General features: G+C 37.8%; 2 protein-coding genes across 4 annotated transcripts in view; both read right to left on the reverse strand.

Moving 5' to 3' along the window:
- GCNA (germ cell nuclear acidic peptidase) overlaps window positions 1-827 on the reverse strand; it is a 25,139-nt gene extending 24,312 nt beyond the window's left edge. The window contains exons 1-2 of one of the 2 annotated variants that reach the window (XM_040265704.1): window positions 576-827; window positions 411-485 (exon numbers count right to left, since the gene is read on the reverse strand). The gene's annotated coding sequence lies outside the window, so the exon portion shown is untranslated. Of the gene's footprint in view, window positions 1-410 lie in introns of both variants that reach the window. The other variant, XM_040265703.1, reaches the window with a different exon arrangement.
- Window positions 828-2,498: 1,671 nt separating this feature from the next.
- Window positions 2,499-14,133, reverse strand: part of OGT (O-linked N-acetylglucosamine (GlcNAc) transferase) — a 40,995-nt gene continuing 29,360 nt past the window's right edge. Inside the window, exons 20-22 of one of the 2 annotated variants that reach the window (XM_040265706.1) lie at window positions 12,187-12,439; window positions 11,841-11,964; window positions 2,499-4,818 (exon numbers count right to left, since the gene is read on the reverse strand). In XM_040265706.1, coding sequence (XP_040121640.1) covers window positions 4,644-4,818; window positions 11,841-11,964; window positions 12,187-12,439 — 552 coding nt within the window. In that variant the 3' untranslated portion in view covers window positions 2,499-4,643. The remainder of the gene's footprint in view (window positions 4,819-11,840; window positions 11,965-12,186; window positions 12,440-14,133) is intronic. The other variant, XM_040265707.1, reaches the window with a different exon arrangement.

Below are 14,133 nucleotides of genomic sequence, written 5' to 3' on the forward strand. Positions count from 1 at the left end.
CCCCACCCTACCCCCAGGAACATACATGCACCCCTACCCAGCCTCCACCTGCCCCTACCTCCATACTCCAAACTCCAGCCAGTCAGCCTTCCACCCTGCTGCAGCTGTATGCCACCTCCCAGCCTATTTCCTTATGCCCCAAACTGGTATATCTGCTTGCCCATCCCCCATCTTTAGCGGAGTTAATATCCTAACACAGGCACAAAAATTCCTTCTTCCAAAAGCATTAGGTGCAAACAGGCAAAATATTTTGCCAAAATCTCAGTCAAGATTCACGGACAATCAGTGTCCAGGGCTTATGGTGGTCACAATCAGTGTCCAGGGCTTATGGTGGTCCTCACTTTAATGAAGCCTGCTCAACCGCAACAAGTTTCAAGATTTGCTCGCTTTGGTACCCTCCGTTCACCTACCTGCTTCGGCAGCCTCTGGCCTAGTCAGTCGCTGCTCTCCTCAGACAAGCGGGCGGTGTGCAAACTCCCGAGCAACTGTAACGAATACCAAGCGCAAGCCCTTTTATAGGGCCCGGGCTCAGCTGGCGGTTGGAACTGACGTATTCCCGCCCTCCCTGTACCCACCTATCAGCGTGTTCCCCGGGCAGATTCAAACTTTCGCGGTTATGAATTTGGCGCCCAGGAACAGTACTTCCGGAATCACGTCCATCTCTTTCCACAGTGAAGGCGCCATTTCACACAGATGACGTAGTTTAGCAATCCTTCATTTTAGGGGGCGACAGGGAAAAACCGAGCCAAATCCTTCAGAGCAATTTCATCATTTGTGAGGACTTGGATAAGCGAGCCCTGTTTCTTGCTTGAATTGCCCGTGCCTCTAGGTTCCTTTGCCTCCCCCAATCACACATGAAGTTGAGGGATAGGGGTGTGGGGGCTGGGGCGCAGGTGCGGGCGCAGGGGAGCCGTGCGCAGAGGCGCCGGGGAGCGTGTGCAGAGGCGCCGGGGAGCGTGTGAAGAGGCGCCGGGGCACGGGCGCAGGGACGGGGGGCGGGTGGCCGCAGGGGTGGGGGCGGGGGCGGTGGGGGGGCGGGGCGGGTGGGGGGGCGGGCGGGGGCTCGGGCACGCAGGCCAGACCCCTAGATAAGAGGAAGCAGCAACCCAAAAGTGCCTGGCAATACTGAACTGTGATGCCCGCTTCCAGAACCCTCCGAATTCTGCAGATAAAGAGGAGTTAACTTGAAGCCTTTTGGCACTCACTCCTGACACCAAGAAAAACAAACGGGGGTAGATTAAAAGAAAAACACACACACACACACACACACACAGAGGTAAGCAAATGCTTTCTATATTGTGCCCGATTCTCTGGCAAAAAGCCATACAGCCCATAATTTAAGCATCTGGCCAACAGAATACAAATAAAATGTCCTTGGCATTTAAAAATATTAATAACGAGTTTATATCATGTTAGAAATAGTTCCAAACGTTTTATTTGGATTTAATCCTTACAGACACTTTAAAAAAGCAATGTTAGTACTCTCATTTTATAGCAATCAGTGGCTAAAAAGTGGCAGGGAGCTAGAATTCAAATTCCAGTAGCACTAATTTAGTCTGAAGCACCATACTGCCTATCTACATATATAAAGGTACTTTCTGATTTGATAAGAAATTGGGTTAAAAAAGGTTTATCATTATAACCTTACCTCTTACAAGAAACTCAATTTACCCCTATAAGCTGCTTCCATAAAAATAAGGCTTACATAACTGTGTGGCTCAGAGGTTTGGGGAAAGTATCTGAACATTAGCTGTAAATATTAAAAGACATGTGCTTCAAGTAAAGAGTGGGTTTAGGACTGGAATCAAACGGTAAGTTACACAAGTTTATTCAAGGTACATAAACTCCTTTAGACTGGAGGCAGAAGGAGCTGAAGCAGACTGAAAATAACTGATGCAGATTCCTGATAAATAGTCAAGAGGGTAGTAAGTATTTATGACTAAGTTACTGGATACCTTTCTTGTTCCATCTTCCAAGAAACAAACACCAACCTACATTAGGGCTTTGAGGGTCACAGTCCACAGAACTTAGGAGGTAAAGCACCAGATATTTTATTGGAAACAAATTCTTGTTTATATCTCTGTGAAAACAGGCACCTGAACAGCCTGTTCTGGTCCCTGATACATGGCTATCCTCCTCCCTCATACCTGTCTTTGAGTTCAATCACCATACAAAGTGGGAAGGGACAGTCCACATAAACAATGAGACTACAAGGGCAGATGAAGCCAGAATGATTATAAGCTAAACAGGAACAAGCGCAAGTGAGTGCGCTGGGAGTCTCAGGCTTTCTCAAGTCTTAATAGATTATACACCAACCTGACCCATGCTCCACCACACATGACTGAGAAAATGAAATAATTCTTACTATCATAGGTGCACTATAAGGAAATTTGGTCCTGTTGTTGTTTAGAACTGTTGAAATATAGATTTCATCATTGGAGGACCCTATTATTCCAGCCAATGCTCAATTTAACAGAACACAAAATACATCAGCCATATTAAGGGCAAATCATTCATTTATTGTTTAAAGATTGCAAGACAACATCTGAATTTCTGTAGCACAATTTAAATGTTTTACTTCTTTGATAAAGCAGAGTATAATAGAAAAAAACAAGTAGTTTCCAGTAATATCTATATCTCTATTCAGAAATAAGTCCTCCACAGACATGTTACCTGGAAACAAAAGCCTGTTACAATAAGCAAAGCTTCAACCAGAGCGGCTACTTTTCGTGCCAGGAAAAGGTTCATCCCTATAGGAGGAATGATGTGCTATGTAAAATGGCTGTAAGGTCACAGCCTTGAGGGCACTGGAAGTATATTATCCTATTCCACATTAAGTAGCTTGGTAAATTTCAAACATCAATTTATTTGCAACCAAGCTGGCAACCTTTAACTGGTATCTTAATTAGATAAAAAATAAATTAAGAAATCCCTAAACTGATGTTCTTTCATTTACATTGTTAAAAGGTACACAAGTTCATTAACATGTAATTCTGGATAGAATTACACTTGAGACTCTGCTCAGATTTTGGTTAATAGTATGAATCTTTCAAAAATTTCAGAAAGTTCTTATTAATCAATAAGTTGTCAGCTAGGATACATTCAGGCATCAGCTGCAACTACAAAATAGGTGCACTGCCTCAGCACTTTGGAAAGACATTATAATCTAGAACACTACTAGCAGACAAAATATTACCTGTTACTGGATAGCATATGTGCAGTACAGCAAGACAAAAACATATATTCATATGTTGGCTTATTTAAGCCTCAAGCTCTCCATCCTTTGTTGAAATTCAATTTTACTCCTATGGTTTTTAATACCAAAAAACTCAAGCTCCAGGAGGGCTAAAGTCTAATTTGTACTCCAAACCAAGTAGCAGTGCAGTTTGCTACTACTGAGGCTGAGTCCGAAAAGACTTCAGGATCAAGCCCAGAAGACAGTTATTACACATGATACCCTAGAAGGTCTGAAAAATAATTACTCATATACATTATCTGGTCCTTTACAGCTTTTTTCCTATAACATGTTTTTTGATGAAAGTTATTTAATGTATCAGAGATAACTGTGACTTACTGATCAAATATTTGAATACTTACCTGGGATTTCATTTCTGCTGAAAGAAATAGGAAGAACAGGACTCACTTTAAAAAAAACAAACTTCAGAAATGAAGGTAAAAATATTATCACACATTATCACTTTTGGAAGCAGCATAGAGGGACAGTTAAAGGTAAAACACTGGTGAAATAGGTCAAGACTCTAGGCCAAGAAAACCTATATTATCATCATCAATGACAGTACCACAACTGTGCCCTTCATAATTAATAATCACTCCTAAGAATTTTCATTTGGCACCAAATGATATGTTTAAGAGAAACACTCTGGGAGGTTCTGAATCAGACTTGGTTTTGTTAGCCAAGTTACAGGAAAAATTTTAAAGTCAGGGGAGGGGAAGAAGGAACTAGGAAACAGACCAGGAAAAATATTAAGTCTTCATCATCGTCGTCGTTGTCATCATCATCATCTAAACCAACAAAGCACTGATAGCTCCAGACATTATGTCAGACACTAAAACGACTGATATAGGCTCAAGTGGTTTATAAAACCTATAAAAAGACTACACCAGCAAAGTTCCCATTAATCCGTAGAGTTCAGAAACTAAAACAAGGAAAATTTTAGCTTAAAACCTTATCTCAAGATAATCATATACACTTCACATGAATAAAAATACCTGAAACCAAACATTTTAAAAAGCTCCAATACCCAAAATATAAAGAAAAAAAAAATTCAGAAGACTCATCAATCCATGGAATCACAAAACGGCTGGACAATCTCTCTCTCCCCTCCACACTATCCATCCCATGGAAGACCAAGGGAGATCAGACCTTCCAGACCTATGCACCACCTGGTTGCTGCAAAATCCTATGGAGACTCCTTGTGGAATAGCAGTTTCCCATCTCCTGTGTCTCTCCCTATCATGCAGGAACCAAGTCTGGCTGTGCTATTGTATTATCATTATTTGTCACCCATCTGCAACATGATGATACCATACAGATAAGTAAAAAGTACATATCTAGTTCCCTTTCACCAGAAGGTTGAGGCTCAGGTATAGGGGTAATTCTCCTGTGTACATGGTGTCTTTATTTAGGCAGATTCAGTGACTTCAACAGGCTTAATCATGTGATCAGGTTTGTTGCCAGCTGCATAATGCTCCCACATCTGTAGATACAGCCTCTCTAGTTCCATTGTGTATTGTTTGGTGTTGAACAGGGGGCTAGATATTCTCTGCTTCCAGACTTTGCCACGAATTTTCTTCAGGCTGGATAATAAAAAGGAGCCAAATTTATAAATTACAACAGAAACTCAGAACTAGCTCCCATAAATACCTAAACACCTCTGTGGTAAATTACATGGCCAAACTTTTTTATAAGATTTTCTCTTCTGACTGGCCCACCATTACCTCAATGCTAAAACAGTGAAAGATCACAAATAACAAAATGTTAAACACCTATAATGGAGTTCACCCCCACATTCTGTGAAAAAATTTAATTCTTTCCTAAACAAGTATATCCAAGAGATACCATGCTTTCTCCATTCATCTTATTCCTACCTTTAAAATAAAAACAATTCTTGGCAATGACACATATCTATCCCTCTGTACTACTGGTTAGAATGTAAACTGCTTTACTCTTTCAATAAGCAATTTAGCAATGTGTCTGTTAGAACCATAAATGTTCATAACCGTATGACCTGTCAATAACCTTTTTAATCTATTCAAAAGAAATCAGAGATGCAGACACATCTGGCCATGCAAAGATGTTCACTGAAGCACCATTCACAACAGCTAAGGCACAAACAGATGTAAATATTCATTTTATGAACATTTTAATGAAATAGGAAAACACTCCAGGGGAAAAATGCAACATCTACTGCTATAATTTTCCCCTTGTACATGAACTGAGTTGGTTATTTAGATACAAAAAAAGTGTTCTCAATAATAGTGGGGGATTTAATACCCCACTCACTCCTATGGATAGATCAACCAAACAAAATTAGCAAGGAAACACAAGCTTTAAACTATACAATGTGGACCAGTTAGACCTAATTGCTATTTACAGGGTATTTCACCCCAAAATAGTGGATTTCACCTTTTTCTCAAGTGCACATGGAACATTCTCCAAGAGAGATCACATCCTGGGCCAAAAATCTAGCCTTGGCAAATTTTTAAAAATTAAAATCATTTCAAGCTTCTTTTTCTGATCACAATGTACATACCAACTACAGGAAAAAAAGAACTATAAAAAACAAACATATGGAAACTAAACAAAATGCTTCTGAAAAATCAACAGATCATGGAAGAAATCAAAAAGGAAATCAAAATATGCATAGAAACAAATGAAAATGAAAACATGACAACCAAAAATGTATCAGATTCAGTAAAATCCATGATAAGAGGGAGGTTCATAGCAATACAAGCCTACCTCAAGAAAGAAGAAAAACATCAAATAAACAACCTAACTTTATACCTAAAGCAACTAGAAAAAGAAGCAACTAGAAAAAGAACAACAGAAGAACCCCAAAGTTAGCAAAAGGAAAGAAATCATAAAAACCAGAGAAGAAATAAGTGAAAAATTAATGAATGAGACTATAGCAAAGATCAACAAAACTAAAAGCTGGTTCTTTGAGAAGATAAATAAAATAGACAAACCATTAGCCAGACTCATCAAGGAAAAAAGGAAGAATCAAATCAACAAAATCAGAAATGAAAATGGAGAAATCACAACAGACAACACAGAAATACAAAGAATCAGAAGAGATTACTATCAGCAACTATATGCCAATAAAATGGACAACTTGGAAGAAATGAACAAATTCTTAGAAAAGCACAACTTTCCGAAACTGAACCAGGAAGAAATAAAAAATCTTAACAGGCCCATCACAAGCAAGGAAATCGAAACTGTAATCAGAAATCTTCCAGCAAACAAAAGCCCAGGACCAGACGGCTTCACAGCTGAATTCTACCAAAAATTTAGAGAAGAGCTAACACCTATCCTACTCAAACTCTTCCAGAAAATTGCAGAGGAAGGTAAACTCCCAAACTCAATTCTATGAGGCTACAATCACCCTAATCTAACACAACCAGACAAGGATGCCACAAAAAAAGAAAACTACAAGCCAATGTCACTGATGAACATAAATGCAAAAATACTCAACAAAATTCTAACAAACAGAATCCAACAACATATTAAAAAGATCACACATCATGACCAAGTGGGCTTTATTCCAGGGATGCAAGGATTCCTCAATATTTGCAAATCAATCAATATGATACACCATATTAACAAACTGAAAAGATAAAAACCATATGATTATTCCAACAGATGCAGAGAAAGCCTTTGACAAAATTTAACACCTATTTATGATAAAAACGCTCCAGAAAGCAGGCATAGAAGGAACATACCTCAACATAATAAAAGCCATATACAACAAACCCACAGCAAACATTATTGTCAAGAGCAAAAAACTGAAAAGCATTCCCTCTAAAATTAGGAACAAGACAAGGGTGCCCACTCTCACCACTACTATTCAACATAGTTTTGGAAGTCCTAGCCACAGCAACCAAAGAAAAGAAATAAAAGGAATCCAGACTGGAAAAGAAGAAGTAAAACTCTGTTTGCAGATGACATGATCCTCTACATAGAAAACCCTAAAGATACCACCAGAAAACTACTAGAGGTTAATCAATGAAGTTGCAGGATATAAAATTAATACAAGGAAATCCCTTGCATTCCTATACACTGCAATGTATATGAAAAAAGAGAAATTAAGGAAACAACCCCATTCTCCATTACAAGGAAAAGAGTAAAATACTTAGGAATGCATTTTACTAAATAAACAAAAGACCTATATATAGAAAACTATAAAACACTGATGAAAGAAATCAAAGATGACACAAATAGATGGAGAAATATACCACATTCATGGATTGGAAGAATCAATATGGTGAAAATGATTATACTACTGCAAGTAATCCATAGATTCAATGCAATCCCTATCAAGCTACCAATGGTATTTTTCATGGAACTAGAACAAATAATTTCAGTTTGTATGGAAACACAAAAAATCTCCAATAGCCAAAGCAATCTTGGGAAAGAAGAATGGAACCGGAGGAATCAACCTTCCTGACTTCAGACTATATACTACAAAACTACAGTCATCAGGACAGTATGGTACCGGCATAAAGACAGAAATACAGATCAATGGAACAAAATAGAAAGCCCAGAGAGAAAACCATGTACCTATGGACACTTTATCTTTGACAAAGGAGGCAAAAATATACAGTGGAGAAAAGAATCTCTTTATCAGGTGGTGCTGGGAAAACTGGTCAACTATGTGTAAAAGAATGAAATTAGAACACTTTCTAACACCATACAAAATGGATTAAAGGTCTAAACATAAGACCAGAAACTGTAAAATTCTTAGAGGAAAACATAGGCAGAACACTCTGACATAAGTCACAGCAAGAGCCTCTCTGACCCACTTCCCAGAGTAATGGAAATAAAAACAAAAATAAACAGTATGGGACCTAATTAAACTTAAAAGCTTTTGCACAATAAAGGAAACTGTAAGCAAGGTGAAAAGGCATCTTCAGAATGAGAGAAAATAATAGCAAATAAAACAACTGCCGAAGAATTAATCTCCAAAATACACAAGTAGCTCATGAAGCTCAATACCAGAAAAATGAACAACCCAATCAAAAAGTGGGCCAAAGAACTAAACAGACATTTCTCCAATGAAGACATACAGATGGGCTAATAATACATCAAAAGGTGCTCAACATCACTCATTATTAGAGAAATGCAAATCAAAACCACAATGAGGTATCATCTCACACCAGTCAGAATGGCTGCCATCAAAGTCTACAAACAATAAATGCTGGAGAGGCTGTGGAGAAAAGGGAACCCTCTTACACTGTTGGTGGGGAGGCAAACTGGTAACAGCCACTATGGAGAACAGTGTGGAGATTCCTTAAAAAAACAGCAATTAGAACTGCCATCCGACCCAGAAATCCTACTGCTGGGCATATACACCGAGAAAACCACAACTGAAACACATGTACCCCTATGTTCATTGCAGCACTGTTTACAATAGCTAGCACATGGAAGCAACCTAGATGTCCATCAGCAGGTGAATAGTTTAGGAAGTTGTGGTACATATACACAATGGAATATTACTCGGCTATGAAAAAGAATGTGTTTGAGTCTGCTCTAATGAGGTGGATGAAACTGGAGCCTATCATACAGAGTGAAGTAAGTCAGAAAGAGAAACTCCAATACAGTGTATTTTTATATATATATATATGGAATTTAGAAAGACAGTAATAATGATCCTATATTCAAGGACTTTTGCACTATGTGGGAGAAGGTGAGTGTGGGATGATTTGAGAGAACAGCATTGAAATATGTATACTACTACATATAAAATAGATGACCAATGCAAGTTTGATACAAGAAGCAGGGCACTGGTGCTCTGGGACAACCCAGAGGGATGAGGTGGTAAGGGAGATGGGAGGAGGGTTCAGGATGGGAGGACACATGTGCACCCATGGCTGATTCATGTCAATGTATGGCAGAAATCACAATAGTATAAAGTAATTATCCTCCAATTAAAATAAATTAATTTTTTTAAAAAGTGTTCCTAATATTACTTGTTCAGAAACAGGAAAAAAAAATCAATTCTTCTGGGAACACAGGAAAGAATTCACTCTCGACTCTTGTTCTGAATATATCATTTGTCATGAAACTATTCTTATATAGAGACAAGTATTACTTTAAAACCAGAAGCTGGAATACTCCTAAAGAGTTTTTTAATTAATTAAAATGTTATTTTATTGTTTGCTGTGCCAGAAACTAGTAAAATGGCTATGCATATCCACTGGTCTCAAACCAACCATAACCATATTAATGTTATCTTCCAAATAAAATTCTGAATCTCAGCACTCTGCATCCATACACTGAAATATTACTCAGCAATAAAAGGGAATGAGTTACTGATATCAGCCAACAACATGGATGAATCTTAAAACATTATCCTGAGTGAAAGAAGCCTTCTGAGTACATAATGTATGATTCCATTTGCAAGAGGTTCTAATAAAACTAAGTAAATTATGTGCATGTGTGTGTGCATGCGAAGTTGCTTCAGTGGGGTCCGACTCTGCGACCCCATGGACTGTAGGCTCCTCTGTCCATGGGATTCTCCAGGCAAGAATACTGGAGTGGGTTGTCATGCCCTCCTCCAGGGGATCTTCCCAAGCCAGGGATCAGACCTGCATCTCTTACATCTCCTGCATTGCAGGCAGGTCCTTCACCACTAGTGCCACCTGGTAAGCCCCAAATAAACTACAGTGGGAAAAAACTCAGAACAGTGGTTTTCTCAGGGCTGGTGAGGTGGACCAACTGAGAAGGGGTGTGAAGCAACCTTCTGGAGTGATGGTAATATGCTATATCTTGTTGGAGGTTTGGCTTATAAAGGTATTTCTCAAAACTCACTTCAGATTTGTGTATTCCAGTTGGGATTAGCAGATACTATACATAGCATACACACACACAGGTATATCGTATATATAAAATAAACAAGATCCTAGTTTATAGCACAAGGGACTATATTCAATATCCCATAATAAACCATAATGGAAAAGAAAATGAAAAATATGTGCGTGTGTATAACTGAATCAATTCTGCTATACACCAGAAACACAATGTTGTAAATCAACTACACTTCAATTAACAAAATTTAAAAAAAGATTAGTGCATTCCACTGTATTTAAATTTTACCTCAAAAGAAAAGAGAAGCAAATATTAAACTCTTAATGATGTCCATTCTGAAGTAAAAACACTGATGTCTATAATTTACTTCAAATAAGATGGATTACTAAATGGGTATAGAAATAAATAGATGAAATAAATGTGGTAGAAGTATAGAAGAATATTAGTGGTGGAAGCTAGGTGGTAAGTATGTGTTTATTATAAAACTGAAATTTTTCACAACAAAATCTTGGGGAAAAGCATTATTTATATGAAATCAGCTAAGTTCCAAAAACATTAAAAAAAATACACTAAATTATTTACTGTAGTTATCTCTGGGATGATAGACCTGAAGCTTCATATTTAATGCCCGGTCTCAAATTTTTCACTTATTTTTCTTAGCTATATGTCATGTTCAATGGAGAAAATTTTGAAAATAAATAAATGCTTAACATACATCTGTTGAATGCTTACTATGTACCAAGAACTGTTGCAAGTGCTTCACATGGAAGACCTTTTTAAAATCCTCACATCTCTGCAAGGTAGGTACTATCATTCATCCCCATTTTGCAGATGGAAAAACCGAGGCACATAAAGACTAACTTGTCCAAAGTCACAAGAATTATGAGAGTCTGGATTCAAATCCAGTAAGTCTACCTCAAAGAGGGTGCTTCTTTAAGCTTCTACATAATATGCTACTTCTCAGAAAAACAAAAAGAAAAAAAAAATCACCCATAATACCCAAAGAAAAATCTCATTTAAGTAATACACTATTTTATTGTATGGATAAAGCATCATTTATCTAAGCATTTACGTTGTACCTGGATATTATTAGGGTCAAAGATTCGGCTTTTTTTAAAGCTTTAAAAAGATTGCACCAATTTATTTACCAACGTATGAAAAGGCCAGCACCTCAATGCTCCCTCATCATTGGTATCATATTAAAAGTCTTTCACTTTATAGCCAAATAATGGGTATACCTCAATGTTATTTTATTTCTACTAGGGAATTCCTTCATAGTTCAGTGGTTAGGCTTCTGCACTTACCCTGCCCAAGGGCATGGGTTCAGTTCCTAGCCAGGGAACTAAGATCCTGCAAGCAGCATGGCACAGCCAATAAATAAATACATACAGAAATATTTATTTCTACGACAGAGGCTGAAACTTTTTCCTGTTAACTATTTGATTTTCTACTTTGGTCAGTGTCATTTCCTTGTTTACTTTCCTATTAAAGGATTTAAAATGTAAATATTCTTCAGTCTTTATATATTGGCAATCCAGTGGTTAAGACTCCACACTTCCACTGCAGGGGGCAAGGATTTGATCCCTGGTTGGAGAACTAAGATCCCTCATTCCTCACAGCACAGCCAAAATAAATTAAATAAAAAATAAAAAGTTCTTATCTCATCCAGAGAGCATACAACTAATTCACTTATTTTATATTACCCTTATTTTATGATTTCACACCTAAATTCTCTCTAAATTTTCCTTATTTCCTTCACTATACCATATAATTTTTCATGCAAAAGTTTACTTACTATTCTAGATCAGTCCCCAGCTTCACAGCTATGTCTTCATATTCTTGTCTATTCTTAGCAATAAGCTCAAGACAACCTAAACAAGTGAGCTGGGAAGCAGCAACTCGAGAAGCAAGAGTCTCTCCTGCAGTAAAAAAAGATAATTGCACATTTGAGAATGCAAATAGCAGACAGTTATTAATGTTATTTATGTTTAAATATCCACACAATGCAGATGAGACATGTTCAGACCTGAACAAGTCTCATTTTCTATCATTTTGCCCTAAATATTGCTTCTAGTACATATGATTTCACCTGGAAGTGTTTCTTCCAAGGAGATTTTTAAAAGAATAAGGAAACAACTCACCTGGCATAGTCACCATGGGTGTCCCTGCCCAGAGAACATCCATCCCTGTGGTGTGTCCATTACAAAGGGGAGTGTCTAGACAGACATCAGCCAGCTGGCCTCTCCGGACATGTTCCTCTTTAGGAGCAACAGGTGAAAAAATGATACGGTTCTGAGGAAGTCCCATATTTTGTGCATACTGTTGAATATTAGGTTCTCCTACTGCTGGAAAACGTAACAGCCACAGTACACTATTGGGAACACGCTTCAGAATCTAAAATAGGGAAAACAAGAACAAGTATTAATAGCTCTGCCCTTCTCAAGAAAGGCTCCCATAAATCTCTAGTAATTCTACCATATACCATACTCTATGCTTCTTACCCAGAAAGCAGCCTACTGTGAACTTAAGTTTTTTTTTTCACATAGATGAATTAGATCAACTGGGTTATAGTGTTCTGCTTAGCTGTCCCCAAACACAGTTCAAAGAAACAGGAGACTGATGCAAGAAGCACAAAACAAGTAACTAACTGGAAAAATCTGAGGCAGCTATGTCCTGTGGGAACCGATACTAGGAGTGGTTTTTGTCCACAAGATAGGAATTTTCCATTTCAACTTTCAAATTCCCCAGCATGGTACAACAAACAAAGTTAGCTCACATTTGCCAAACTTTATTTGCCCAATCTAGATCAGGGGTCGGCAGATTTTTTTCTGTAAAGGACCAGAGAGCAAATATTTTTGCTTTTGATGCCAGCATGGACTCTGTCATAACTATTCAATTCTGCCCTCATCACTGGAAAGCAGCCACAGACAATATGTAAATTAGTAGGCATAGCTGTGTGTCAATAAAATTTTATTTACAAAAACAAGCAGTTGGGACTTTCCTGGCAGTCCAGTGGTTAAGACTGTGCTTCTACCACAGGGGGTGTGTGTTTGATCCCTGATTGGGGAACTAAAATCTGGCATGCCTCACATTGTGACCAAAAACAAACCGAAAAACCAAACAAACAAAACAAGAACAAGCAGCGGACTGGATTTGGCCCACAGGCCACAGTTTGTCAACGTGTTTTAGATCTACATCTATTCAATTAAGTTCACCATCCCTTCACTGAAAGTCATGAGAACAGACAGATTTCAGAATTGAGAGTATTTCAGATTTTTAAAAAGTAGTACAGTAAGTATAAATTACATAAGGTGCTCAGCAGCAACTTCCTGTAAACAAACATATTAATATCTTTCCATCAAGATGTAGGAATATTCACACTAAATGGAATAAAGAATCATAAATAGCTTAACATCATTTCAGGCAGTTTTGCTACCAAATAAATTACCGCAAACTTATGAACATGTTTTTGGTTTTCAGGTTTTTTGAAATGGGGAAGTGAAGACTAAGGGATAGTAAACCTGAACTCATCTGCTTCCTCTTCTCCCCCACCATCCCTCCTCCTTCAAAAAAAAAAGAAAACAGACCAAAAAACCCAGATATTGATCAGAAAAAAAGTCAACCAAGAATTATCTCCATTTTAGCTCTATGGAATAAAAACCAGGTATGGATAGCAAAGTTTAGAACCTTCAGAGGTCCTGCTTACACGAAGTAGTACAATGAAATGACTGATATAGGTAACGGCATAAACCAATTCCTTCCTAGTTTTAACTCTACAATATTGCAAGAATGCTACTAAACACGGATGAATATACATTAACAGCTTTACTATCAGCTTAGACCATGAGTGCTCATATAGCCTATGAGCCAAATCAGACATATCTCACGTATTGCCCGCTTTTGTAAAGTAAAAATTTATTGGAACATACCTACGTTCATTCATTTACATAAGTATGGTGTTTTCCTGTTACAATGGCAGAACTGTGTAGATATGACAGACAGTATGGACTGAGAAACCAAAAATATTTACCACTTGGCCTGAAGAAGTTTGCTTTTAAATACATCAGTTTTAAAAGTCCATAATGTGA

Source organism: Oryx dammah, unplaced genomic scaffold (genome assembly GCF_014754425.2).
Source record: "Oryx dammah isolate SB20612 unplaced genomic scaffold, SCBI_Odam_1.1 HiC_scaffold_23, whole genome shotgun sequence".
Classification (NCBI taxonomy): domain Eukaryota; kingdom Metazoa; phylum Chordata; class Mammalia; order Artiodactyla; family Bovidae; genus Oryx; species Oryx dammah.